The sequence below is a fragment of the Gorilla gorilla genome, chromosome 4 (genome assembly GCF_029281585.2).
Source record: "Gorilla gorilla gorilla isolate KB3781 chromosome 4, NHGRI_mGorGor1-v2.1_pri, whole genome shotgun sequence".
Lineage (NCBI taxonomy): Eukaryota > Metazoa > Chordata > Mammalia > Primates > Hominidae > Gorilla > Gorilla gorilla.
This window is the reverse complement of record NC_073228.2, coordinates 180780297-180807829: the sequence shown is the minus strand read 5'-3', so window position 1 is coordinate 180807829 and position 27533 is coordinate 180780297. Positions and strand designations below refer to the sequence as shown.

The window sequence follows — 27533 nt, the reverse complement described above, 5'->3', positions numbered from 1 at the left end:
TCACTCTTGCTCTAAGAGTTGCCTTGGTCTCTCACTTTGCCTTATGCCCCTTTGGTTGAATTCTTTCTTCTGAGGAGGCAGAAATTGAGATTCATGGCCACTAACACTCTTGCCTTGGCCTCTCAAAGTTTTGGAATTACAGGCAGAAGCCACTGGGTCAGGCCAACCTAAAAGATATGTTAAAGGATACAAATAGATAAAGAGATACATACGGCCAGGTCTGGAAGGGTCTAATGTGTAGGAGCGTCTATCCCCATGGAATTGGGGTGTGCCACACTTCCAGCACGTGAATATGTTCTTGTTCACCTTCCTGGAAGCCCCTAAACTGAGGTCTTTGGGTTGTTATGAAGGCTTCATTACATAGGCATGGTTGATTAAATCACTGGCTATCGGTGATCAATTCAACCTTCAGCTCCTTTCTACCCTCTCGAGATGGGGGGCTGTAACTTCCAAGCCTCTGAGCACATGGTTGGTTCCTATGGCAACCAGCCAACCAGAATGTGGTAATCTAGGGACTTCTCAAAAATCACCCTATTAACGTGTACCAAGGTGTGGTTGAAAGGGGCTTGTTATATGGCCGGGTGCGGTGGCTCACGCCTGTAATCCCAGCACTTTGGGAGGCCGAGGAGGGCAGATTACGAGGTCAGGAAATCGAGATCAGCCTGGCTAACATGGTGAAACCCCGTCTCTACTAAAAATACAAAAAATTAGCCAGGTGTGGTGGCGGGCGCCTGTAGTCCCAGCTACTTGGGAGGCTGGGGCAGGAGAATGGCATGAACCTGGGAGGCGGAGCTTGCAGTGAGCCGAGATTGCACCACTGCACTCCGGCCTGGGCGACAGAGCGAGACAATGTCTCAAAAAAAAAAAAAAAAAAAAAGAAAGGGGCTTGTTATAAATAACAAAAGTCTGTTTTTCACCTTTCTTGCTCTGGAGCAGTTCCAGAGGTGTTTCAGGAACCAAGGACAAAAGGCCAAATATTTTAACAGAAGATACTCTTACTGCTTTAGTCACTGAGCAAAGTACAAGGGTTATAGAAGCTGTGAGCCAGGAACTATGGAGGGAACTATATATATATATATATATATATTATAACGTCACAAGTGCTTAAGAGAGAAATTTATAATTTTAAACATCTACATCAGAAAAGAAGGATCTCAAATCACTCAAATCAGCAACATAAGATCTTACCTTAGAAACTAGAAAAGATCAAGAAAATGACAAATTCTTAGCTAGACTAACCAAGAAAATAATCAGGGACCTCACATCTGTAATCCCAGTGCTTTGGGAAGCAGAGGCGGACAGATCACTTTAGAGTTCGAGGAGTTCAAGACCAGCCTGGCCAACACAGTGAAACCCCGTCTCTACTAAAAATACAAAAAAGTTAGCCAGGCATGGTGACACATGCCTGTAATCCCAGCTACTCGGGAGGCTGGGGCAGGAGAATTGCTTGAACCTGGGAGGCGAAGGCTGCAGTGATCATTACTGCACTCCAGCCTGGCAAGATCCAGTCTCAAAAAAAAAAAAAAAAAAAAAAGTGACACAAGTTGAAACAAAATATTCTGTGTACACTTAAAACAAGTAAAGAAAATGAATTAATAATCAAATACCTTTCCACAAAGAAAAGCCGAAGCCAGCTGGGTGCCATGGCGCATGCTTGCCTATAATCCTAACCCTTTGGGAGGCTGAGGAAGGAGGATCACTAGAGGCCAGGAGTTTCAGACCAGCCTGGGCAACAGAGCAAGACCCTCTATTTAAAAAAACACAAAAATTAGCTGGGCATGGTGGTATGCCCTTGCAGTCCTAGCTTTGAGTTTGAAGGAGTCTGAGGCTGCAGTGAGCTATGATTGTGCCACTGCACTCTAGCCTGGGCAACAGAGACCCTGTCTCTAAACAAATAAATAGAGAATAAAAAAAAAAAAAAGGAAAGGAAGAAAGAAAAGCTTAGGCCCAGGTAGCTTCACTGGTGATAACTTTTTTTTTTTTTTTTTTTTTTTTTGAGACAAAGTCTCAACTGTGTTGCCTAGACTTGAGTGCAGTGGCACAATCTCGGCTCACTGCAACCTTAGCCTCCTGGGTTCAAGCGATTCTCGTGCCTCAGCCACCTGAGTAGCTGGGATTACAGATGTGAGCCACCACACCTGGCTAATTTTTGTATTTTTACAAAAACACAAATTTTACAAAAATTTACAGGGTTTCTCCACGTTGCCCAGGCAGGTCAGAAAATAACTTTTATCGGCTGGGCATGATGGCTCACCCCTGTAATCCCAGCACTTTGGGAGGCTGAGGCGGATCACCTGAGGTCAGGAGTTTGAGACCAGCCTGACCAACATGGCGAAACCCCGTCTCTACGAAAAATACAAAAATTAGCTGGGTGTGCTGGCGGGCGCCTGTAATCCCAGCTACCTGGGAGGCTGAGGCACGAGAATCGCTTGAACCCGGGAGGCAAAGGTTGCAGTGAGCCGAGATCACACCACTGCACTCCAGTCTGGGCGGAAGAGTGAGACTCTGTCTGAAAAAAAAGAAAATAACTTTTATCTAAAGAATCCAAGTTTTTTTAAATGATCAGGGCCCAGAGAGACATTAAAATGAGATAGCAATCACTTCCTATTCTCCCTTTTTGAGCTATGATTCATCTATCAAAACTGCTTGCTATTGCCACAAGTGGGTAAGGATTAACCTAATAATGCCCTACCTGATGCTATATCCTACATCCTACAGCTTAATGTACAGCCAATCACTAACCAATGTTATTTCTGTAAATCAATGAGAATTCTTGATAAACAACTTTGTATGAGTCCCACTCCCTGTCCACATTTTTTTGCCTTTAAAAATCAAGTAAACTCTTCAAATCATATTTTGTGTGTTAGCCTCTTCCTTGCAGGTCAACACTTCTATAAAACACTGTAAAAAGAAATATTACCAACTGAGTGTGGTGGCTCACACCTGTAATCCCAACACTTCGGGAGGCCAAGGCTGGTGGATCACCTGAGGTCAGGAGTTCAAGACCAGCCTGGCCAACATGGTGAAACTCTGTCTCTACTAAAAATACCAAAAAATTAGCTGGGTGTGGTAGCACCCTCCTGTAATCCCAGCTACTCAGGAGGCTGAGGTGGGAGAATCACTTAAATCTGGGACAGGGAGGCTGCAGTGAGCTGAGATCATGCCACCACACTCTAGCCTGGGCGACAGAGTGGGATTCTGTCTCAAAAAAAAAAAAAAAAAAAAATTACCAATCCATCCTTCGCAAACTCCTTCAGAAACAAGATGAGGAAGGGGCTGGGCATGGTAGCTCACGCGTGTAATGCCAGCACTTTGGGAGGCTGAAGGGGGCAGATCACTTGAGGTCAGGAGTTTGAGACCAGCCTGGCCAAGGTGGTGAAACCCCATCTCTACTAAAAATACAAAAATTAGCCAGATGTGGTGGTGAACACCTGTAATCCCAGCTACTCGGGATGCTGAGGCAGGAGAATCGCTTGACCTCCTCCAGGAGAACCAGGGAGACAAAGGTGGCAGTGAGCTGAGATCATGCCACTGCACTCCAGCCTGGGTGACAGGGTGAGACTGCGTCTCAAAAAAAAAAAAAATAATAATAATAATAAGGAAGATCTACAAGAGAAAATTTCTCAAATCTTGGGTTAAGATAAAGAGTTCTTAGATATGACACTAAAAGCACAATACATAGGATAAAAAATGATAAATTTAATCTCATCAAACTTAAAACTTTTGTGCTTCAAAAGGCACTGTTTAGAAAATGAAAAGACAAGTCACAGTCAGGGGGAAATACCTGGAAATCATATCTATAATAAAAGACTTGTACCCAGAATACACAGATAACTCTTACAACTCAGTAGAAGACAAACAGCCCAATTACAAAATAGGCAAATGATGTGAATAGATATTTCACCAAAGATCTACGAATGGGTAGTTAGCCCCTGAAAAGGTGCTCAGTATTATCAGTCTTTAGGAAACCACAATGAGATATCACTACATGCCCACTAGAACGCCAACAATCAAAAAAGACAAGTGTTGTCAAGGTTATAGAAAAAGCGAAACCCTCATACATTGATGGCAGAAATATAAAAGGTGAAGCCATTTTGGAAAACAGTTTGGCAGTTCTCCAAAATGTTAGAGTTACGATATGACCCAGCAATTCCACTTAGGGATATACTCAAGAAATGAAACGTATGTTCACACAAAAACTTGGGCATGAATGTTCGCAGCAGCATTATTCACAAAAACTCCAAACTGGAAACAATCCAAATGTCTAGAACTAATGAATGGATTAATAGAATGTGTTATATTCATTCAATGGAATTCTATTTAGCAATAAAAAGGAATGAAGTACTAATACACACTATGACTTGGCTGAACTTCAAAAACATGCTGAGAGAAGCCAAACTCAAAAGACTACCCAAGACAGAAAACAGGTCACTGGTTGCCTAGGGCAGGAGGTGGGAGTGGGGATTTAATATAAATGAGCTCAAAGGAACTAATTGGGGTGACGGAAATGTTCTAAAAGTGGACTGTGGTAATGGCTATACAACTCTGTACACTGGCTAACAATCACTGGCGATATGCTTACAATGGGTGACTTGTATGGTATATAAATTGTAACTCAATGAAGGTGCTAAGAGTAGAAAAAGGGTGAGTAGAACTTAATGTTGTAGGTGTCTACCTAGATTTCACATAAATGTGGGAGAAGTGAGGAGAACAGGGAAATGAAATGGGTCATAACAGTGCCACTATACACTCATATACACATAGCAGACAGTTCACTTTTCAGAGCACAGTGGTTTTCTGCTTCAAGATCCAGGGCAAAGGTCACTTTCTTCTTGTGCACCTCCAACTCTTAAAACATTCCTCAGCACTGCATCCTTTACATTACACTGGAACTGTTTTGGTGTCTGCTTCCTGGACTAGACTGCAAGCCTTTCCAGGGCAAGGGCAGTATCTTCCTCTGATACTCCAGCTCTGAAGCCCAACCAGTTCCGGGTCCAGAGCAGGCATCGGTGAGTGTTTGTCAAGTTAATGAAAGGAAAATTGGGGTAGGGGAGGAAACTACCAAACAAGTTTGAAAGTAGGAGAGCCGGGTGCGGTGGCTCATGCCTGTAATCCCAGCACTTTGGGAGGTCAAGGCGGGCAGATCACTTGAGGTCAGGAGTTCGAGAACAGCCTGGCCAACATGGTGAAACCCCATCTCTACTAAAAATACAAAAATCAGCTGAGCGTCATGGCAGCAGCCTGTAATCCCAGCTACTCCGGAGGCTGAGGCAGTATATAATTGCTTGAACCCAGGAGGCAGATGTTGCAGTGTGATTGTGCCACTGCACTCCAACCTGGGTGACAGAGTGAGACTCTCTCAAAAAAAAAAAAAAAAAAAAAAAAAAAAAAGGAGAGAGGGCCCCAGAAATAGTGTGTGTGTGTGTGTGTGTGTGTGTGTGTGTGTGTATATATATATATAAAAAATACTTACAAGTGTATATAAAAATATATATACACATTTATGTGTGTATATATTATATATATACATTTATGTGTGTGTATATTATATATATGCATACACACACACCATTTCTGGGGCCCTGTCTCCTTCTTTTTTATATATAATATACATTATATATATACAAACTTAGGAGACAGGCTAGACTTGTTTTTAAATTGGAGAAGTATATACCAGGGTATAGGTCTGTGTACCTTCCTTAGATATGGTCAAAATTTCAATTTTATCCAATTTTATCCAGGGCAGTCAGTTCACAAATAGCATATTAAACTTTCCAAGACAAGTCTGCTCAGCAAGCAAACAAATCACTGGAGAAATCTGATTTCCCTCCAGATACCTGACAAGGTTAGCAGAGAAGCCCAGATAGAGTTCTTGTACATTTGGGTTAGCATCAAGCAGCTGGCTCTGTAAAGGACAGTGAAGGGAGTCACACAAGCAGGTCAGGACAGCTCTTTTCCATCCTTCTCTTTCTTTCATCCCATCTTACCCAGTCTCAGGTCAAGTGCAGAGCAAGCTGGGGCGCTTCGGCCCAGGAGTGACCCCTAACGTGGCTTTGCATACACTGTTCTCAGCAACTTTGGGTCAAGCGTAGGACACAAAGAAGCTGGAGCCAAAGCAAACCCAGACCAGTTTCTCAGGCTCCTTGTCCCCACCTTAGAATAAGGGACCTAGCAAGTAGAGGCCAGAGAGCTAAAAACAGGGGTAAGCCAGGGCTCAGTCATCAAGACCAGGAGGAACCCAGGGGGTAAGGAGAAGGCCTTCCAGAGTCCTCGGAAGTGTGGGGCTTGAGAGAAGGGAGGCAAGAGGCCATAGGAGGAAATCTGGAGATTGGGACGATGGGGAGTCAAGGAGTGGTGAGGGGCACTCGGCTTGGCTTACCGGGATGGCAAAGACTGTAGGTCTCCGACAGGACGAGTATAGGGATGACAGTCCTCGAATGTGGGAAAAACTGCGCTGTAGTGAATGATGAAGGAGGAGGAGGAAAACCCAGGGCCTGAGCGTGAGCGGCCCTTCACCCTCAGCGCGCTGGGGGCCCGATTCTTGGGGTGCTCGCGCCCGGATGGGGAGCACAAGTCTGGGGGTCCCGGGGCGCAGCACGCAAGGAGGAGGGCCAGGGGGTGTGACCGTCGGCGCTTCCGCAGTTCCCCGCGAGCCGCGCAGCGGGAGAGGGGCTTTCTGCCTCCAAAGCCCCCGACTCACCTTCCTCTCTACCCACCGGCTGGGCACCGGACACGGCTTCCCACAGGCGGCGCGCCCTCTCGCGGTCAAAGCGCACCCCGTCCGGCTCCTGGCCCTCCAGCAACTCCGAGCTGCTGTAAGGCCCGGCCCCTCCGCCGTCCGCGGCCTGCACCGTGGCCGGCGCGGGATACTCCATCTTCCCCGCAAACCCTCACCGGTGGAGAGCCTCTCAGGCGCCTAGATATCGCGAGATTTGGTGGGTGGTACTTGGCCCAGCCAACAAATCTCGCGAGGTTTGGGCGCTGCACCCGCGCTGCCGTGCGGGACCCGGCGCTTATTTTGCTTTGCTACCTCTGGTACCTCAGAACGTGTGCCGTGCATTCGGAAACCTGTTGCCGGTTCCGCAGCAGTGACCCCCCCTCCCGGAGAGGCTCGTGTGGTTTTGGCTCATGGCTCTCACCTTGCTTACGGTCAGCCCTTGATACTTTTCATTTCGTTCTCAAGGTCCCGTTATGTGGGAGTGTTTTCGCCATTTCATTTACAGGGAAACTGAGGCCCAGAACCTAAAAATGGTTAACTCAAGAGCTCGCTACCAGTAAGTAGTAGTACAGCTAAGGTTCCATATTACTGCTAATAATACATACTATTTGTTGAGTTCCAAGTGCCAGCTCCCAGCTCTGATCTTCCCCGAGACTCCGGACCTGTATACATCCAGTTGCCTCTTCCACAGTTCACTCGAATGGCTAATAGGCTTCTCCAATGTAGCTGTCAGACCCCAAATTTTATCTTCCAGCCCCAGAGCTGCTCCTTCCCGTGTCTTTGGGAGCCACCATCTCTTGCCTAGGTTATTGTAGTAGCAACCTCACTGGCATTCCCAGCACAGCAGTTCCAGGGATACTCTTATGACAAGTCAGATCATGACGCTTAGGGTCTCAAATCCTCCAACAGCTTCCCATCTCACTCTTAGTAAAAGCCAAAGTCCGGCCAGGCGCGGTGGCTCACGCGTGTAATCCCAGCACTTTGGGAGGCTAAGGCGGGCGGATCACCTGAGGTCCGGAGTTCGAGACCAGCCTGACCAACATGGAGAAACCCCGTCTCTACTAAAAATACAAAATTAGACGGGTGTGGTGGCACATGCCTGTAATCCCATCTACTCGGAGGCTGAGCCAGGAGAATGGCTTGAACCCGGGAGGCAGAGGTTGCTGTGAGCCGAGATGGCGCCATTGCACCCCAGCCTGGGCAACAAGAGCGAAACTCCGACTAAAAAAAAAAAAAAAGCCAAAGTCCTTACTTCGACCAACAAGGCCCTGTACAATCTGACTTCCCTTAACCTCCCTGATCCTGATGTGTTACTCAGTCCCCAACTCCTTAATTCCTGTCCCAGTTACCCAGGCCTCCTGGGGTGAATTTCTCCCATATATCTTCATGGCTCAGTCTCCCACTTCCTTCTCTGGCTACTCTATCTAGAATACCTTGTCTGGCTATCCCATCTAAAATGTTACTTTTCCACACACACTTCATGTCCTTCTTTCCTGCTTTATTTCTTATATATTTTACCTTTTATCTTGTTTATTGTCTGTCTCCCTACTAGAAGGCAAGCCCCAGGAAGGCAGGGATTTTTGTCTCTTTTCTTTTCTTTCTTTTTTTAAATTGTTTTTGAGGCAGAGTTTTGCTCTGTCGCCAGGTTGGAGTGCAGTGACGCGATCTCGGCTCACTGCAACTTCCGCCTCCCGGGTTCAAGCAATTCTCCTGCCTCAGCCTCCTGAGTAGCTGGGATTACAGGCACATGCCACAGCGCCCAGCTAATTTTTAAATTTTTGGTAGAGACGGGGTTTCACTATGTTAGCTAGGCTGATCTCGAACTCCTGATCTCATAATCCGCCTGCCTCGGGCTCCCAAAATGCTGAGATTACAGGCACACGTCACCTTGCGTAGGCTTTTGTCTCTTGTCATTGCACCTGAATCTCCAGCACGTTGAAATAGAACCTGGACCCTCCTAGGTATATACAAAACATTTGTTTAATGAATGAAGCTTTTAATATTACTAGCTTATTTCAACCTCATTTGTTCAAATACTTATGGAGAATTTACTATGAGCTAGATGATATTTTGAGCATGGAAATATAGTGGTGAACAAGACAGGGAAGCTGTAGTAAAGTATTTTTTATTGTAGTGGAGGAGAGTACAATAAGAAAGTTAACAGTAGGCCTGGCGTGGTGGCTCATGCCTGTAATCCAGCACTTTGGGAGGCTGAGGCAGGTGGATCACGAGGTCAGAAGATCAAGACCATCCTGGCTAACATGGTGAAACCCCGTTTCTACTAAAAATACAAAAAAATTAGCCGGGCGTGGTGGTGGGCGCCTGTAGTCCCAGCTACTCGGGAGGCTGAGGCAGAAGAATGGTGTGAACCCAGGAGGCAGAGCTTGCAGTGAGCCGAGATCGTGCCACTGCACTCCATCCTGGGCAACAGAGCGAGACTCCGTCTCAAAAAAAAAAAGTTAACAGTAATAAGTGCTAAGGAGAAGATAAAACAGGATTGCATCTCAGGTGAATGATGTGTTAGGAACATTAATCAGGGTGGCATCAGGGGAAGCCTCTGGGAAAATGACATTTGAGCTAAGACCTGGTTAATGAGAAGGCGTAGCCATGCAAAGAGCTGGGCAAGAGTGTTCTAGCAGAGAGAACAGCAGGTACAAAGGCCCTGAGGCAGGAGAGAGCATGATGTGTTGGAGGAACAGGAAAAACGACAGCATGGCTGGAGCCCAGTGAACAAGGAGGAAAGTAATATCAGAGGAGGCCAAAGAGAGACAGATATGAATTATTCTTGCTTGAGATCATATAGCTCATTGGTGTAATTTAGTCATTTATACTACAAGTATTTCCTTATTTATACTACAAATATGGAGCACCAGCTCTATGTCAGGCCTCAGGCCCTAGAGCTTCCAAGCTTCCAATACAGTAGGTGACTGATGTTTGGCCAGTGCTTTACAATTTTTTTTTTTTTAATAGACGGAGTCTCTGTTGCCCAGGCTGGAGTGCAGTGGCACAATCTCAGTTCACTGCAACCTCCACCTCCTGGGTTCAAGCAATTCTCCTGCCTCAGCCTCCCGAGTAGCTGGGATTACAGACATCCATCACCATACCCAGCTATGTTTTCTATTTTTAGTAGAGACGGGGTTTCATCTTGTTGGCCAGGCTGGTCTTGAACTCCTGGTCTCAGGTGATCTGCCCGCCTTGGCCTCCTAAAGTGCTGGGATTACAGGCATGAGCTACCACACCCAGCCTACAATTTTTTTTTTTTTTTCGAGACAGGGTCTCACTAGTGCAGTGGTATGATCATAGCTCACTGTAACCTTGAACTCCCACACTCAAGTGATCCTCCAGCCTCAGCCTCCTGAGTAGCAAGGACTATAGGTGGACACCAACATGCCCAGCTAATTAAAAAAAATTTTTTTTTTGTAGAGACAGGGTTTCCCTATATTGCCCAGGCTGGTCTCAAACTCCTGAGCTCAAGCGATCCTCCTGCCTCAGCCTCCCAAAGTGCTGGGATTCCTGGTGTGAACCACACACCCAGCCCAGGGCAGTGCTTTACAGTTTGCAAAGCACCTACATTATAGCATTTAATCCTCAGGGTGGTTTCTGTGAGGGATTTCTTCATAAGTGATGATAAAGAAACAGACTAGGAAAGGTAAAGGTTTTGTGAAGATCACACAGCTAGTTAGGTACGAGCCCATGCTTGAACACTGGTCCTTAGATTGCAAATCTATGTCCTTTTGCCAAAACCAGATGACCAGCCTAAAAGCCAGTGACTCCACATTATTTATTCTCTTTTTATTTATTTATTTACTTTTAGAGACGGGGTCTCACTATGTTAGCCAGGATGGTCGCAAACTACTTATTTATCTTAAGAGTTCTAGTTACTTACACTTGCATAGCATAAGTTATTCAGGGATAATCCAGGGGATACAGGGGATTTTTGTCAAAGTCGCAGAACCCACAAGGATATTTTTAATACTATGTAACAAATACTGGGAGTGGAGTATATAAGTTGCTTTGCATATTATTGGAAAACAACCTCCAATCCAATTACATGCTCAAAATAATGTCCATTTATTCTCCAATGAGTGCTGTCAGGGTTCATCCCCTGTGCCATGGAGGCAGAGTCCTGAGCTACCCTGCTGAGGGTCTGAACAGCCTTCGGTGTCACCAGTTTTCTATTTTGTCTTTGTGTGAGTGCTTCCAAGAATGGCCCAGGCCTGGACTCCTTGCTGGGACCTGGCAGTGCAGGTGATGCCTTATATTTGTTGGGCTGGCTTTTTATTTCCTCCTTGTGGAAAATGAGAACCATTTTCCAACACATCCTACTGTGTATTGTTGCCATGGGAGATGAACAATCCCAGGGAAATGGCTTTGCTAAGGGACGGGAACTGGCTACAGTTCAGCATACATTTCAGTTGCTTAAATACTGACTCTGTATGTGCATGTGTGTGCATGTGAAAACTAAACTATAGTGCTTAAGATATAGTTCTTGCTCTCAAAGAGATTAAACTCTAGTTTTTCTTTCTTTTCTTTTTTTTTTTTTTTTTTGAGACAGAGTCTCACTCTGTCACCCAGGCTGGAGTGCAGTGGTGCGATCTCGGCTCACTGCAACCTCCGCCTCCCAGGTTCAAACAATTCTCCGCCTCAGCCTCCTAAGTAGCTAGGACTACAGGTGTGCACCACCACACCAAACTAATTTTTGTATTTTTATTAGAGACAGGATTTTACCATGTTGGCCAGGCTGATCTTGAACTCCTGATCTCATGTGGTCTGACCGCCTTGGCCTCCCAAAGTGCTGGGATTACCAGTGTGAGCCACCACGCCCAGCCTTAAACTCTAGTTTTTCTAGCTCTAGTATGTCTAATCTAGTGACAGACATAAAAGTATCTACTGAGTATGTAATATCAGAGAGTATGTTTTAACTGCTATAACAGAGATAATGACTAGGCTGGGCACAGTGGCTCATACCTGTAATCCCAGCACTTTGGAAGGCTGAGGCGGGAGGATTGCTTGACCCGAGGAGTTCAAGACCATCATGGGCAACATGGCAAGACCCTATCTCTACAAAATTAAAAAAATTAGCTGGGTGTGGTGGTGTGTGCCTTTGGTCCCAGCTACTCAGGAGGCTGAGGTGAGAGGATCGCTTGAGCCTGCAGTGAGCTGTTGTACCACTGCACTACCACCTGGGCGACACAGCAAGACCCTGTCTCAAAAAAAAAAAAAAGGCCAGCGTGGTGGCTCACGCCTGTAATCATAGCACTTTGGGAGGCCAAGTGAGCGGATCACCTGAGGACAGGAGTTCAAATGGTGAAACCCCGTCTCTACTAAAAAATACAAAAATTAGCTAGGCATGGTGGCAGAAGCCTGTAATCCCAGCTACTCAGGAGGCAGAGGCAGGAGAATTGCTTGAACCCAGGAGACGGAGGTTGCAGTGAACCGAGATTGCGCCACTGTACCCCAGCCTGGGCAAGAAGAGCAAGACTCCATCTCAAAAAAATAAAAAAAGAGAGAGAGATGACAGCCAAGGCTAGTGGGCTAGTGTGGATGGGGTGGGACAATGAATCTACCATGTGGGGATCAGAATGGTATCTGAGTTACCTCCTAATAGTCTTTTTATTTCTCATCTCTAAGAACACATCTCAAACTATTAGAGGTGGCCACAGATTAGCTTTTACTAACAGGATGTAAAGAAATGTTGTTTGAATCAGAATCTGAGATTGGTCCAGAACAGAAGGGGTGCTCTTGAGGAGAACTGTGGAACTACCAAGCCCAGCAGGGGCCCAGGGGCACATCTTTGCTGCAATCCTAGTCCACTTCTCAGGCTTCTTTATTTCATTTCATTTCATTTTTCATTTCATTTCATATTTCATTTCATTTCATTTCATTTCATTATTTCGACAGAGTTTCACACTTGTCACCCAGGCTGGAGTGCAATAGTGCAATCTCAGCTCACTGCAACCTCTGCCTCCTGGGTTCAAGCGATTCTCCTGCCTCAGCCTACTGAGTAGCTGGGACTAGAGGCACCCGCCACCATGCCTGGCTATTTTTTATAATTTTAGTAGAGACGGGGTTTCACCATGTTGGCCAGGGTGGTCTTGAACTCTTGACCTCAGGTGATCCACCTGCCTCGGCCTCCCAAAGTTCTGGGATTACAGGCATGAGCTGCCGCGCCCGGCCTACTGGATAATTTTCTTTTTTGAGACGGAGTCTCGCTCTGTTGCCAGGCTGGAGTGCAGTGGTATGAGTGCAGTGGTAAGATCTCGGCTCACTGCAACCTCGGCTGACTGCAACCTCTGCCTCCCAGGTTCAAGCGATTCTCCTGCCTCAGCCTTCTGAGTAGCTGGGACTAGAGGTGCGTGCCACCACACCCAGCTAATTTTTTTGTATTTTTAGTAGAGGGGGGTTTCACCATGTTGGCCAGGATGGTCTCGATCTTTTGACCTCGTGATCCGCCCGCCTCGGCCTCCCAAAGTTCTGGAATTACAGGCATGAGCCGCCGTGCCCAGCCTGGATAATTTTATAGTATTTTGTTTGTTTGGTTTTGTTTTGTTTTTGAGATGGAGTCTTGCTCTGTCATCCAGGTTGGAGGGCAATTACATGATCTCAGCTCACTGCAACCTCCGCCTCCCAGGTTCAAGCGATTTTCCTGCCTCAACCTCCTGAGTAGCTGGGATTACAGGCGCCAGCCACCATGCCTGGCTAATTTTGTATTTTTAGTAGAGATGGGGTTTCACCATGTTGGTCAGGCTGGTCTTGAACTCCTCTCCTCAGGTGATCCCCCCCACCTTGGCCTCCTTTGGGAGGCCAAGTGGTGGGATTATGGGCATGAGCCACCGTGTCCCGCCTCTTTTTTTTTTTTTGAGATGGAGTCTTCTTCTGTCATCCAGACTGGAGTGTGGTAGCGTGGTCTCGGCTCACTGCACCCTCAGCCTCCTGGGTTCAAGTGATTCTGTCTCAGCTGCCTGAGTAGCTGGGATTACAGATGTGCACCACCACGTCTGGCTAATTTTTTTATTTTAGGTAGAGACAGGGTTTCACCATGTTGGCCAAACTGGTCTCGAACTCTTGACCTCAAGTGATCTGCCTGTCTCAGCCTCCCAAAGTGCTGGGATTACAAGTGTGAGCCACCATGCCTGGCCTAATTTTATAGTATCTTTAGGGATGCAGGGAAGCAGTGTCTTCAGGGGATGCCAGGTTTTAATTTAGAGACTTTCTAAGGACAGATTGAGGGCAGAGGGGAGTCTGTTGATCACAGACTGGGATTTACAGAGGATTTTGAGACGGAGGGAAAGGAGGAATACTGGGTTAGAGTCAAGTAATGCTTTCCAGCCTTTTCTCCGTTATAGTCCACATAGAAAATGAGCATATCTGTATAGCATGTTAGAGTAAACAGATAAGGTTGCTCCTCCTTATCACTGCAGTGACAGTTTGGGAATTCCAGCCACTCTACATGCCCCGCTGGGCCACCCTTGGAGCTGGAGGGATGTATGTCCAGAGCCATATCAGGAAGAGAGTCCAGCTGCAACAGATAGCCATCATATCTTGAACCCTGACAATGTCTGAGGCAAGCAGGCTGGGGATTAACCACAAATCTCTGAGAATTGAGCAGTTAACGCTGTGTGGTACTTGGCTTGACATGTATTGCTCCATTCTGCATGCATGAGTTATGTGATCTTAGGTAAATTCCTTAACATTTGTGAGGCTGCTTCTCCATCTGTAAAATGAGATGATACCCACCTCAAATGGTTGTTGTGAAGATTAACTAATATAATCTCCGTAAACTACTTAGCACATTGCTTGGCACATAGTAAATGGTAGCTATGTAGTTTATTCCAAAAGCTATATTTTTCTGATAATTTAACATACTGATGTTAAGTTCTAGTTCCCATCTGCGTGAACACTATCAGCTAAATCCCACTCTTTGGCTGGACACAGTGGCTCATGCCTGTAATCCCAGGACTTTGAGAGGCTGAGGTGGGAGGATCACTTGAGCCCAGGAGTTCGAGACCAGCCTGGGCAACATGACAAAACCCCATCTCTACAAAAAATAAAAAAATTAGCCGGGTGTAGTGTTATATGCTTGTGGTCCCAGCTACTCGGGAGGCTGAGCAGGGAGGCTCACTTGAGCCTGGGAGGTTGAGGCTGCAGTGAGCTATGATTGTCCCACTGCAGTCCAACCTGGGCTACAGAGCAAGACACTGTCTCTTTCTAAATAAGTCTCACTTTTCTCCATGATTTCTAGAACCAGTTTCAATCAATAATTTGTGCATTTGATTATGGTTCAGGGGAATTCAGTCTAGTTTAATGCATCCAAGAAGATGTAGACTGGCCTAAGATGATCCAACAACACTCTGTCACCTGTAGAGTGTTGCCAAGGAATCTGCATAGACCTTGAACTGGTAAATAGTTTGAGTAACATCAAATCATCAGGTTTTATTTAAGGCCCACAATGTGCTAGGCACTGAACTATACTCCTTTCTTTTTCTTTTTTCTTTTTCTGGATGGAATTTTGCTCTTGTTGCCCAGGCTGGAGGGCAATGGTGCAATCTTGGCTCACTGCAACCTCTGCCTCCCAGGTTCAAGTGATTCTCCTGCCTCAGCCTCCCAAGTAGCTGGGGTTACAGGCATGCACCACCACACCTGGCTAATTTTTGTATTTTTAGTAGAGACGAGGTTTCACCATGTTTGTCAGGCCGGTCTCAAACTCCTGATCTCAGGTGATCTGTTCTCCTTGGCCTCCCAAAGTGTTGGGATTACAGGCGTGAGCCACCGTGCCCGGTCTATACTCCTTTCTTACCTGCAGTACTTCAATGGCTTCTTGTTGCTTACCAGATAAAGTTAAAATGTCACGTGGTATAAGAGACCCATTATATTCTACTTCCTTTTCCACCCACTTCCGATACTCTCTCAAGTACCAAGCCCTGCTGGATGAACTTTAGCACTGTGGTAGGTTCTCCAACTGGGGAATCCTTTCACACCCCTTTGCCTTTATTCATTCTATTCCCATTGCCTTTATTTATTTATTTATTTATTTATTTATTTATTTATTGAGATGGAGTTAACGCTCTTTCACCCAGGCTGGAGTGAAGTGCTGTGATTTCACCTCACTGCAACCTCTGCCCTCCCAGGTTCAAGCAATTCTCCTGCCTCAGCCTTCCAACATTACCTTTAACGTCCTTCTACCATCTCCTGTTGTGCATTTGACAAACTCATTCAACTTCCACCCCAAGTTTCAACCACAGAATTACATATTGTGCAGAAAAGAATTAACATAGTAGGTTTGAGGCTATAGTAGACCTTTGAAAGGTCTGCTCTCAAGTTTGGCTTTTGGCTGGCATCTGGGAACTTGGATTTCAGAAGTGTTTCCAAATTCCATATAAAAGTGGCTCACTGCAGCTGGGCGCAGTGGCTCATGCCTATAATCCTAGCACTTTGGGAGGCCGAGGTAGGTGGATTGCCTGAGATCAGGAGTTTGAGACCAGCCAGGCCAACATAGTGAAACCCTGTCTCTACTAAAAATACAAAAAATCAGCCGGGCATGGTGTTGCACGCCTGTAATCCCAGCTACGTGGGAGGCTGAGGCAGGAGAATCGCTTGAACCGGGGAGATGGAGGTTGCAGTGAGCTGAGATTGCACTCTAGCTTGGGCAACAAGAGTGAAACTCTGTCTCAAAAAAAAAAAAAATAGAAAAAGAAAAAAAGTGGCTCGCTGAGTCTAAACTGTTTGTGCAAACAATATAGTTTATGCTGAACATCTACTTTCCTTCTGGGAGTGTGAAATTTTGGTTTGCACTAGGCAGAGTGGTAAGCTAGGCAGCCTGTGTAACTGACCCCTGATAAAACCCTGGATTTCTAGGCTCAGGCAAGTTTCCCTGGTAGATACCACTTCACAAATGTTGTCACAATTAGATGCTGGAGGAATTAAGTGACTCCACTGGGAAGGTACTCTTGAAACTTGTGCCCAGTTTCCTTTGGACTTCATCCCAGGTGCTGATTTTGCTTTGTATCCTTTGGCTGTAATAAATCATAGTGTAAGTGCTGTAGTTTGAGAAGCATTGGTTGCTTTTTTCCTTGTGGTTTTTAGCTTGTATCTCTATTGGCTGCGTTTCCTTTAACTGGAAGTTATATCTAAACACTTGGTGTATTTAAGTCAAATATTTTGGCTAGAATACGTCTTTGGAGATGTTGCATGATTCATGTTGTGTAGCATCTGAAGAACATAATAACATCATATCTGATTAATTCGCCAAGTGAAGCTAAATTGACCACTGGATTAGGGTAATGGTAGTTTAAACCTTCCATTATGTAAATAAGTTTCCTCCCTTATGATCAGAAAGTATCTGTGTGTGTGTGTGTGTGTGTGTGTGTGTGTGTGTGTGTGTGTGTGTGTTTGGATGCAGTCTTGCTCTGTTGTCCAGGCTAGAGTGCTGTGGCATGATCTCAGCTCACTGCAACCTCCGCCTCCTGGGTTCAAGCGATTCTCCTGCCTCAGCCTTCCAAGTAGCTGGGATTACAGATGTGCACCACCAAGCCTGGCTAATTTATGTATTTTTAGTAGAGCCATGTGGGCCAGGCTGGTCTCGAACTCCTGACCTCAGCTGATCCACCCAGCCTCCCAAAGTGCTAAGATTATAGGCATGAAACACTGTGCCTGGCCCTTTTTTTTTTTTTTGATACAAGATCTCCCTCTGTCACCCAGGCTAGAGTGCAATAGTAAGATCATAGCTCATTGCAGCCTTAAACTCCATGGCTCAAGCAATCCTCCTGCCTGAGCCTCCAAAGTAGCTAGGACTATAGGCACATACTACCAAGCCTGGCTAGTTTTATTATTCATTTTTTGTAGAGATGGGGGTCTCACAATGTTGCCCAGGCTGGTCTGGAACTCCTGGCCATAAGTAATCCTCCTGCCTTACTGATTTTTAAGGTAAGAGCTTGTTTAAACATCTACTTTGAATGGGCACAAATCAGTTTTTACTTTTTTGAATATCATTATGGAATAATTTATTTTTTTCATTGATTCAGCGTGGTTTCTTTTTGTGTGGTTTTTGGGTTCTTTTTTTTAGACAGGGTCTAGCTCTGTCACCCAGGCTGGAGTGCAGTGGCGCGATCTCAGCTCATTGCAACCTCCACCTCCTGGGTTCAAGTGATTCTCTTGCCTCAGCCTCCCGAGTAGTTGGGATTACAGGTGCCTGCCACCGTGCCTGGCTAGTTTTCGTATTTTTAGTAGAGACAACGTTTCTCCATGTTGGCCAGGCTGGTCACGAACCCCTGGCCTCAAGTGATCCACCCAGCCTCCCAAAGTGCTGGGACTGCAGGTGTGAGACACTGCACCTGGCCCTGAAGTCAGTTTCGAAGTCAGTAAGACTCCATGACCCATTGAATCTGTGGGGAGAGGGGCTTTGTGCTGGTGGTCTAGGAGGCTTATAGCTTGAGGGAAAGAGTGGATAGTAATGTCACTAAGAGAGACAAATAATGTGTTAAATATAGAGATTTTGAGGGGAAGATCATAAATTTGGTTGTGAATGTTCTGGGTTTTAACTTTATGTGGGACATAACAGGTGGAAAAGTCAAGTAGGCAATTGAGATTCGATGCTAGGAACCAGGACAGGATAAACAGATTTGGATGCCATTCCCCAGGATGTAGAAAATCTCCCTAGCAGGGCGCGGTGGCTCACGCCAGTAATCCCAGCACTTTGGGAGGCCAAGATGGGCGGATCATGAGGTCAGGAGATCGAGACTATCCTGTCTAACACGGTGAAATCCCATCTCTACTAAAAATACAAAAAATTAGCTGGGCGTGGTGGCGGGCGCCTGTAATCCCAGCTACTCGGGAGGCTGAGGAAGGAGAATGGTATGAACCCAGGAGGCAGAGCTTGCGGTGAGCCGAGATTGTGCCACTGCACTCCAGCCTGGGCAACAGAGCGAGATTCCGTCTCAAAAAAAAAAAAAAAATTAAATCTTCACAATTTATGTTCCTCTGCCACGGCTCCAGCTGGTCCCTCCGTTCAGGGTCCCTGACTTCCCGCAACACATCTCCAGAACTCTTTTCATCGTGTTGCCTGTGCTTTTGATGTCATATTCAATATATTATTGCCAAATCTAAGGTCATGAAGATTTTCCCATATGTTTTCTTCTAAGAGTTTATTATTATTATTATTATTATTACTTTTTTAAAGACAAGGTCTCACTCTATTGCCTAGGCTGGAGTACAGTGGCTCAATCATAGCTCACTGCAGCCTGGAACTCCTGGGGTCAAGGGATCGTCCCATCTTAGCCTCCTGAGTAGCTGGGATTATAGGTGCACACCACCATAGCCAGCTAAATTTTAAATTTTTTTATAGAGATGTAGTCTCACTATGTTGCCCAGGCTGGAGTACAGTGGCTATTCACAGGCATGATTATAGTGTACTACATCCTTGAACTCCTGGGCTCAAGTAATCCTCTCACCTCAGTCTTCTGAGTAGCTGGGACTACTGGTATGTATCACTGTGCCCAGCTTATAGTTTATTCATTTTTAATTACACAGTAGTGGTTCTTTTTTTCTTCTTTTTTTTTTTTTGTGACAGGGTCTTGCTTTGTCACCCAGGCTGGAGTGCAGTGGAACAACCTTGGTGGCTCACTGCAACCTCTGCCTCCTGGGCTCAAGCTATCTTCCCACCTCAGCCTCCCGAGTAGCTGGGACTACAGGTGCAAGCCCAAGTCCAGCTAATTTTTGTATTTTTTGTAGAGATGGGGTTTTGCCATATTGCCCAGGCTGGTCTCGAACTCCTGAGCTGAAGTGATCTCCCCACCTTTGCCTCCCAAAGTACAGGGATAACAGGCATAAGTCACCACACTTGGCCCAGTAGTGGTTCTTAAAATAAAATCAGAGCATTACAGATATATTAAGGTTCCTTTTGTCCACTCCCAATTTTGTACCTCCAGCTCCCTTTTGAAAAGTATCCTCTGGCTGGACCCGGTTGCTCACTTTGGGAGGCCGAGGCAGGTGGCTTACCTGAGGTCAGGAGTTCAAGACCAGTTTGGCCAACATGGTGAAACCCAATCTCTACTAAAAATACAAAAAATTAGCCAGGTACGGTGGCGCATGCCTGTAATCCCAGCTACTCAGGAGGCTGAGGCAGGAGAATCGCTTGAACCCAGGAGGCAGATCATGCCATTGCACTCCAGCCTGGGCAACAGAGTGAGATTTTGTCTCAAAAAAAAAAGTATCCTCTATTATGTGTTTATTATATATCCCTGTATCTTCCTAGGCCTATGGAAATACTTTTAGATATATTTACTACCTTCAAAAACGTGGTATTATTTGCATAAGAATATGTGTGTTTACGTAAATGGCATCACAATGAGCATATCATTCATCCTTCTTTACTCTGTGCTAGGCATTGTTCTAATTTTGACGACACAGCAATACACAAAATAAAGTTTCTATTCTCATGGACCTTACATTATCCTGCCACTTGGTTCTTAAAATTAATATCATGTATTGAGGTCTATGCATGATGATACGTGTAGATCTGTTTCATTTCTTTTTTCTGAGACAGGGTCTCACTCTGTCACTCAGTTTAGAGTGCAGTGGTGCGATCATAGCTCATTGCAGCCTGGAACTCCTGGGCTCAACAGATCCTCCTGCCTTGGCCTCTCGAGTAGCTGGGACTACAGACACACACCACCACATGCGGCTACTTGTTTGCTTATTTTTTTTTTCTGGCCACACGGCATCTGTATAATTTTTTATTTTTAAATTTAATTTATTTTTTTGAGACGGAGTCTCACTCTGTCGCCCACGTTGGAGTTCAAGCAATTCTCCTGCCTCAGCCTCTCGAGTAGCTGGGACTTACTGGCGCGTGCCACCACGCCCGGCTAATTTTTGTATTTTTAGTAGAGACGGGGTTTTGCCATGTTGACCAGACTGGTCTCGAACTCCTGACCTCAAGTGATCCACCCGCCTCGGCCTCCCAAAATGCTGGGATTATAGGTGTGAGTCACCGTGCTAGGCCTGTTTTTATTTTTAGTAGAGACAAAGTCTCACTGTGTTGCCCAGGCTGATCTTGAACTCCTGGGCTCAAGTGATCCACCCACCTCAGCCTCCCAAAGTGTGTTTCATTTATTTTATTTAGTTTTTCATTTCTTAATTGTTGTATGTTATTCTATGAATATACTATATAATACATCATTCTCTTATGATGGACATTTAGTTTTATATCAATTAGGATGTTGTCTACTTCAGGTAACAGAAAAACATGACTCATAATGGTGTAAATATTAAGGAAACTTATTATTTCACATCATAGAAAACCCAGAAGTTGAACGGTTGCCAGGTATATATGATTAGGGTCCTAACTCTGCTATTTTCCGTTTTTTTTTCCTCTCTTCTAAGCTCTGAAATAATTATATGTTGTTATATAACAAATTACCCCAAAACTTAGCGGCTTAAAACATAGGCCAGGTGCAGTGGCTTATGCCTGTAATCCCAGCACTTTGGGAGGCTGAGGCGGAAGGATCACTTGTGCCCAGGAGTTTGAGACCAGCCTGGGCACATAATGAGACTCCATCTCCACAAAAAAACAACGAAAAAATAGCTAGCCACGGTGGCATGCACCTGTAGTCCCAGCTACTTGGGAAGCTAAGGTGGGAGGATAGCTTGAGCTCAGGAGTTTGAAGCTGCAGTGAGCCGTGATGACACCACTGCACTCCAGTATGGGTGACAGAGTGAGACCTTTAAAAAAAAAAAAAAAACACCAAAAAACCATAAACATAGTTTTCATAGGTCACGAGTTGGGACACAGCTTAGACAGGTCTTTGGCTTAAGGTCTCTCCTAAGATGTGATCAAGCTGTTGCCCTGTGAGTCTTTCCATATGGCCATTTCTCACAGTATAGCATTTGGCCTGAGTGAGCAAATTGAGAACTTGAGATAGTACCCAAGAAGGAAGCCACAGAGTTTTTATCACCCACTCTTGGAAATGACATGCCATCATTTCTGCCTTATTCTATTGTTTAGAAGTGAGTTATTAAGCATAGCCCACACTCAAGAAGAGAGATTACACAAGAGTGTGGCTGCCAGCCTGTGGGATCTAGGGCCATCTTACAGGCTGCCTGCCATAGGCTGTCTGTCCTCAGGTTTGCAGAATGACTGCCACCACCAATGCATCAATAGTCTTCGCTGAAGTAAGATGCCCTAAAAGGATCTTTTTGGCCCTGCACTGAAACCTTTTCTGATCTCCCCACTCCTCAATTCAATTCAATCAATATTTTTTGAGTGTTTGCTTTAGGACCGGCTCATTGCTACTTGTGAGGATTACATGGATCATGTCTTCATAGAGCTCACAAGTCTTATAGAAGAGATATAGACTCATAGAGCAAAGAATTGTAGTATACTGTGGGAGATCGAATGTCCCAGCAGCTGAGGAAGGACGCAGGAGAAATGAACTGAGGTTCGAGGAAGCAGTGGAAGAAATGGTTCAGGTGGGTTTTGGAGGATCAGTTGGAGGTAGGTGGCATGGGGGAGACAGGGCAAAGGCATTCCAGAATGTAAATGTTACAGAAAAGTATTAAGAATAATGTGCCTGTAGTTCCACGTTTGATTACCCTACTGTTAACGTTTTCTTATGTTTATTTTTAGGTCTCTCTCTCTTTTTTTTTTTTGAGACAGAGTCTCACTCTGTCACCCAGGCTGGAGTGCAGTGCTGTGATCTCGGCTCACTGCAACCTCTGCCTCCCAGGTTCAAGCGATTTTCCTGCCTCAGCCTCCCGAATAGCTGGGATTACTGGCATGTACCACCACGCCAAGCTAATTTTTGTATTTTTAGTGGAGATGGGGTTTCACCATGTTGGTCAGGCTAGTCTCTAACTCCTGACCTCAAGTGATCTGCCTGCCTCGGCCCCCCAAAGTGCTGGGATTACAGGCGTGATCCACCACGCCTGGCCAGGTCTTTCTTTTTAATAGAAATCATGACAGATCTATCTGAAGTCCTGTTTGCTTCTCCCCACATTTTCCGCTACTCCTTCTTTCACCCCTTTACCATTACCATGGTATCCATCTAGTTCATCTTATATACTTTTACACACATAGATTTTCTGTAAACAGTATATGCTGTTCTAATTTACCTATTTTTAAATTTATATAAATCATTTCACAGTGTACATATTTGTTGGCATGTTGCTATTTCAATAACTTAAGTAGTTGTGACCTAGCAAATGTTGACACATATAGGATTCCTTTGTTGTATTTGTTGTAGTATATCACTGTAGGGACATTTGGTGTTTTATTTATGCGAGACTTATTGGACATTTCTGCTGTTCACATTTTCTGCCAGGAAGCTGGCCTCCTTGAACATGTCTTGTGCACACCTGTAGGAGTGTCTGTATTTTTCTTTTCTTTCTTTCCCTTTTTTTTTTTTTTTGAGACGGAGTCTCGCTCTGTTGCCCAGGCTGGAGTGCAGTGGCAGTGACCTGGGCTCACCGCATCCTCCGCCTCCCGAATTCAAGCGATTCTCCTGCCTCAGGCTCCCGAGTAGCTGTTATTACAGGCACGCGCCACCACGCCTGGCTAATTTTTGTATTTTAGTACAGAAGGGGTTTCTCTATGTTGACCAGGCTGGTCTCGAACTCCCGACCTCAGGTAATCCGCCCGCCTCTGCCTCCCAAAGCGCTGGGATTACAGGCGTGAGCCGTCGCACCCGGCATTTCCGTATTTTTCTAGACGTGAAATTGGTGGGTCATAAAATGGACATTTTAAATTTCATCACACGGAATTGTCCTCAAAAGTGGCCGTTCTATACATTTTGCCCCACAGCTATCTCTGAGTCTGTTGTTACTCCTTGCTTTCCCCCAAAGCGCAAGCAACTGAGACCGCGCAAGGCGCGAGCCGGCTCACGGGCGGTCAGCGCCTCCCGCGCAGTTGGTACGTCCCGGATGGCTCCCCCGCGGCGGGGGTTGGTTAAGTCTCCGCGCGCCGCGCCTGCGCCCGCCCCGAGAGCGTGTCTCTGGTATCGGACGCGCGCGCCCATCCCCCTCCCCCCGCGCTCCCAACGTGTGGCGGCTCGCGACCTCCGGCAACCCAGAGAAGGTCTACAGAGCGGCCCGTGCCAGCGAGTGAGTACCCGCCGCCTGCGCACAGCTCCGCCCGCCCCTCCCTGCCTCCTTTTCTTCCTCAGCGGGTCCGCGGCCCGCTACTCTCCGGGAGGGGCGCTTCCCGACGCCAAGGTAGGCCTCTCCCGACGCCGGGGCGGCCCTTCCTGATGCCGGGGTGTGTCCCTCGCGACGCGGGGGTGGGCTCCGGACGCCGGGGCGGGCCTTGCCGAAGTCGGGGGTGGGTCCCTCCGGACGCCGAAGTGGGCTCGGGATGCGGGGCTGGGACCCTCCCGATTCCGGGGCGGATTCCGGACGCCGGGACCGGCCATTACTGGTGCCGGGTTGGGCTTCTCCAGATGCCGGGGCTGGGTCCTTCCCAAGGTTGAGGTGGGTTCGGGACGCGGGTTGGGTCTCCCCTGACGCCACGCAGGGCCGCTCGGAACGCCAGGTTGGGCTTTGCACCTTCGGTTGCCGGGCCGGTCCCTTTCACACCTGGGGGGCGGCCTGCATCCTCCCGGGCGTCGGGCGAGCGCCGAGCTCCCTCAGCCGTGGTCCGCGCCGCCTCACGCCTCGGGGCGCCAGGCCTGCTCTCCTTCCCGTGCCGGGTTACTGTTTTGTTGTGTGATCCTTGTTTTCTCTAATTATTTGCTCCGAAAATAACCCCCAGCGCTCTCCTTGGACATCCCTATCGTCCTAGACGCTTTCGCCCCTGCAGGGCCGGCGCGTTTCCAGGTGCTTAGGTAGCGCCGCAGGCTTCTCGAGCGCCACAGCCGGCGGGCTGGTGCCCTGCCGCTCAGTTAACCGGGCGCGAGTCCCGGGCAGTAGTGGAGCTGGATTTGAATCCCAGCAGCTGGACTCCAGTGTTCTTTCATTTAATCACTACATCGCACCGAGATATAGAAATGACACCCGGAAAAAGTGAAAAGTTTATGCTTCTGTCTTTATTGTTTTCCTGTCAAGGGAGGCAGTGTCTTGTAGTCGAATGAAAGTGTGTTTTTGGAATCAGATACATTCAGCTTCAACTCTCAGCCCTTTACCAGCTTATCAGCTGTTTGCGTAAGTTTCCTCGTGTGGAACATCGTGATGTGAATACCTACGACGCAGAGTTGTTGTGATACTAGATACTAAAGTGTTTGGATTGTATTGTTACACACTTGTCCTAAACTGAGGCTGAATATAAACTGAAAAAATGGAAAATGAAGTATCAGGGATGTATGCGTGTGTAGGTATGCATTTACCTTTTTACAAAAATTACAGAAATAAGTTCATTGTATTTAGTTATTAGAGCGCTTGGTCGACGGGCCTGGTGGCTCACTCCTATACTCCCAGCACTTTGAGAGGCCGAGGCAGAAAAATCACTTGAGTCCAGGAGTATCAAGACCCGCCTGGGCAACGTAGGAGACCCTGTCTCTACAAAAAATAAAAAAAATTATTAGAGTGTGGTGGCGCCTGCCTATAGTCTCAGCTACTCAGGTGGCTGAGGCAGGAGGATCCCGTGAGCCCAGGAAGTGGAGGCTGCAGGTGAGCTATGATCGTGCCACTGCCTTTCAGCATGGGCAAGAGAGTGAGACCGTCTCTTAAAACCCTCAAAATTAAAAAAAAAAAAAAAAATTAGCTGGGTGTGGTGGCGCGTGCCTGTGGTTCCCAGCTTCTCGGGAAACTGAAGTAAGAGGATTGCTTGACCTTTGGACCAGGTCGAGGCTGATTGCCCTACTGCACTCCAGCCTGGGTGACAGAGCAAGACCTTGTCTCCAAATAAAGAAAGTGCTAGGTACCTATTTAGGGGTAAAAGTCAATCATTTATAAAGGATTGTTCTTAAGGTCCCTGTGCCCCCAAGCTTTCAAAGCAATTTTGACAAGTTTGGTACCCAGACTGTCAAGATTTTAAATTACCTTGTCAGTGATTTTTCTTCAGATAGATCAAGACGATGGATGTGCTGAAATAAAATGGCAAATAATATCTGAAATTGAGGATTTTCGAGGACACTGCCCAAAATGTTACCTGTGAAATAAGTAAGTCTCATTACTGGGGCATCTGTCCTGCTTCTGCATCTTTCTGGAGACATTTTGTTTCTTAATTGTCATTAAGAAGCTGCTATTGGCATCCAGACTTGATTCCTCCTTCATTGGCAGTTAGTGGTAATTCATTTTAGCTTTAGTTCAATAAGTGAAGATAGACCATTATTTTAGTGAGTTCTTCATCTTGAAGGGTAGTAACTTAAAAAAAAATAGTAGTTGAACTGTATACAGGCTTGCTTGTTTAAATGAACTGATCAGGGACCTTTCTTATTTACGTTTTTAGAATTACTGTGGAAAACAGTAATTTAATGTGGCTAAATCTCATGAAGCACTGGAAATTTTGGAATTTGTATCTGTGGGGAGCCTGTACTTAATGCTTCTTATTGATCCATCATCTGCTGTGATTCTTTGAAAACCCACCTTGAGCCTGCAGTGGTTCTATGCTGGGTTTTTATTTATTTACATGCCTTTTAGAAATTAGATATATTTTGTGGTATAGCTTTGTTTGCTATCAAATTTGAGCATATTGGTTTAAATATATGGTACATGTAATCCCAGCACTTTGGGAGGCTGAGGTGGGCAATTGCTTGCGACCAGGAGCTCAAGACCAGCTTGGATAACGTGGTGAAACCCAGTCTCTACAAAAAATACAAAAAATTAGCTGGGCTTGTTGGCACATGTCTGTAGTCCCAGCTGCCCAGGAGGCTCTGGTGGGAGAATTGCCTGATCCTGGGAAGTCGAGGCTGCAGTGAGCTATTATCATGCCACTGCACTCCGTCACAGAGTGAGGCCTTGTCTCAGTAACAATACACGTGCACACACGGTACAGGAAACATTTAAATAGGATGGAAACTACTCTGTGTGAGAGGTTTTCCCAGTGCATTACGCTTCTCCAGTCTTCCCCCATACTCATCTCTGCTGCCAAGTACTACTCATGCTATACTCTTAGATTTAAGGATTACCTTAAGTTTTTTGTTTGTTTGTTTTTGAGACAGAGTCTCATTCTGTCGCCCAAGCTGGAGTGCAGTGGCGCAGTCTCGGCTCACTGCAATCTCTGCTTCCCAGGTTCAAGTGATTCTCCTGCCTCAGCCTCCTGAGTAGCTGGGATCACAGGCGTGCACCACCATGCCCGGGTAATTTTTGTATTTTTAGTAGAGACGGGGTTTCACCCTGTTGGTCAGGCTGGTCTTGAACTCCTGTCCTCGTGATCTGCCTGCCTCGGCCTCCCAGAGTGCTGGGATTACAGGCGTGAACCACCACGCCCGGCCTACCTTAAGTTTTATATCCTCCATACAACTTTTTTCAGCCATATCCTTTTATATTACAATTACTACTCAAAGTATGTTTGAATTCTGTTGTTACACAGCTGTCTCAAATTGAGACTGAGTATAAACTGGGAAATAAAATAAATATCAAGGGTGTGTGTTTATGTGTGTGTGTGTGTGTGTGGGAATGCATTTACCTATTTTTTAAAATTATAAAATAAGCTCATTGTAAGTTGATAAAGTGCTTCGTGGCACTTTATTTTTTTTTTTTACCTTTTATCCTGTGCATTAAATGCATATGTAGCATTTAATAATTTAAATATACACTTTGTGCTCCTTATTCACTCAGCAAATATTTATAGGTGCATATCCTGTATCAAGCAGCAGTTTTAGTTAGAGGAGATATAAGTCATGGAAATTGGAGTCCAGTTTTCATGTCAGGAGACAAAAGTGCAAGTGCC

At 46.0% G+C, this 27533-nt stretch overlaps 2 protein-coding genes across 16 annotated transcripts in view; one reads left to right on the top strand and one right to left on the bottom strand.

Annotated features, from left to right (window-relative positions):
- Positions 1-6925, bottom strand: part of ZNF346 (zinc finger protein 346) — a 58456-nt gene extending 51531 nt beyond the window's left edge. For 3 of the 8 annotated variants that reach the window (XM_055386335.2, XM_019027945.4, XM_055386336.2), the window contains exons 1-2: positions 6701-6918; positions 6380-6454 (exon numbers count right to left, since the gene is read on the bottom strand). In XM_055386335.2, coding sequence (XP_055242310.1) covers positions 6380-6454; positions 6701-6875 — 250 coding nt within the window. In that variant the 5' untranslated portion in view covers positions 6876-6918. Of the gene's footprint in view, positions 1-6379; positions 6455-6700 lie in introns of all 8 variants that reach the window. The other 5 variants (XM_019027943.4, XM_004043069.5, XM_019027944.4 and 2 more) reach the window with 2 other exon arrangements.
- A 41-nt stretch (positions 6926-6966) lies between these two features.
- UIMC1 (ubiquitin interaction motif containing 1) overlaps positions 6967-27533 on the top strand; it is a 120065-nt gene continuing 99498 nt past the window's right edge. For 2 of the 8 annotated variants that reach the window (XM_031011332.3, XM_063706999.1), the window contains exon 1: positions 23669-23809. The gene's annotated coding sequence lies outside the window, so the exon portion shown is untranslated. Of the gene's footprint in view, positions 7150-23668; positions 23921-25689; positions 25802-27533 lie in introns of those variants that run through there. The other 6 variants (XM_019027939.4, XM_063707000.1, XM_031011333.3 and 3 more) reach the window with 6 other exon arrangements.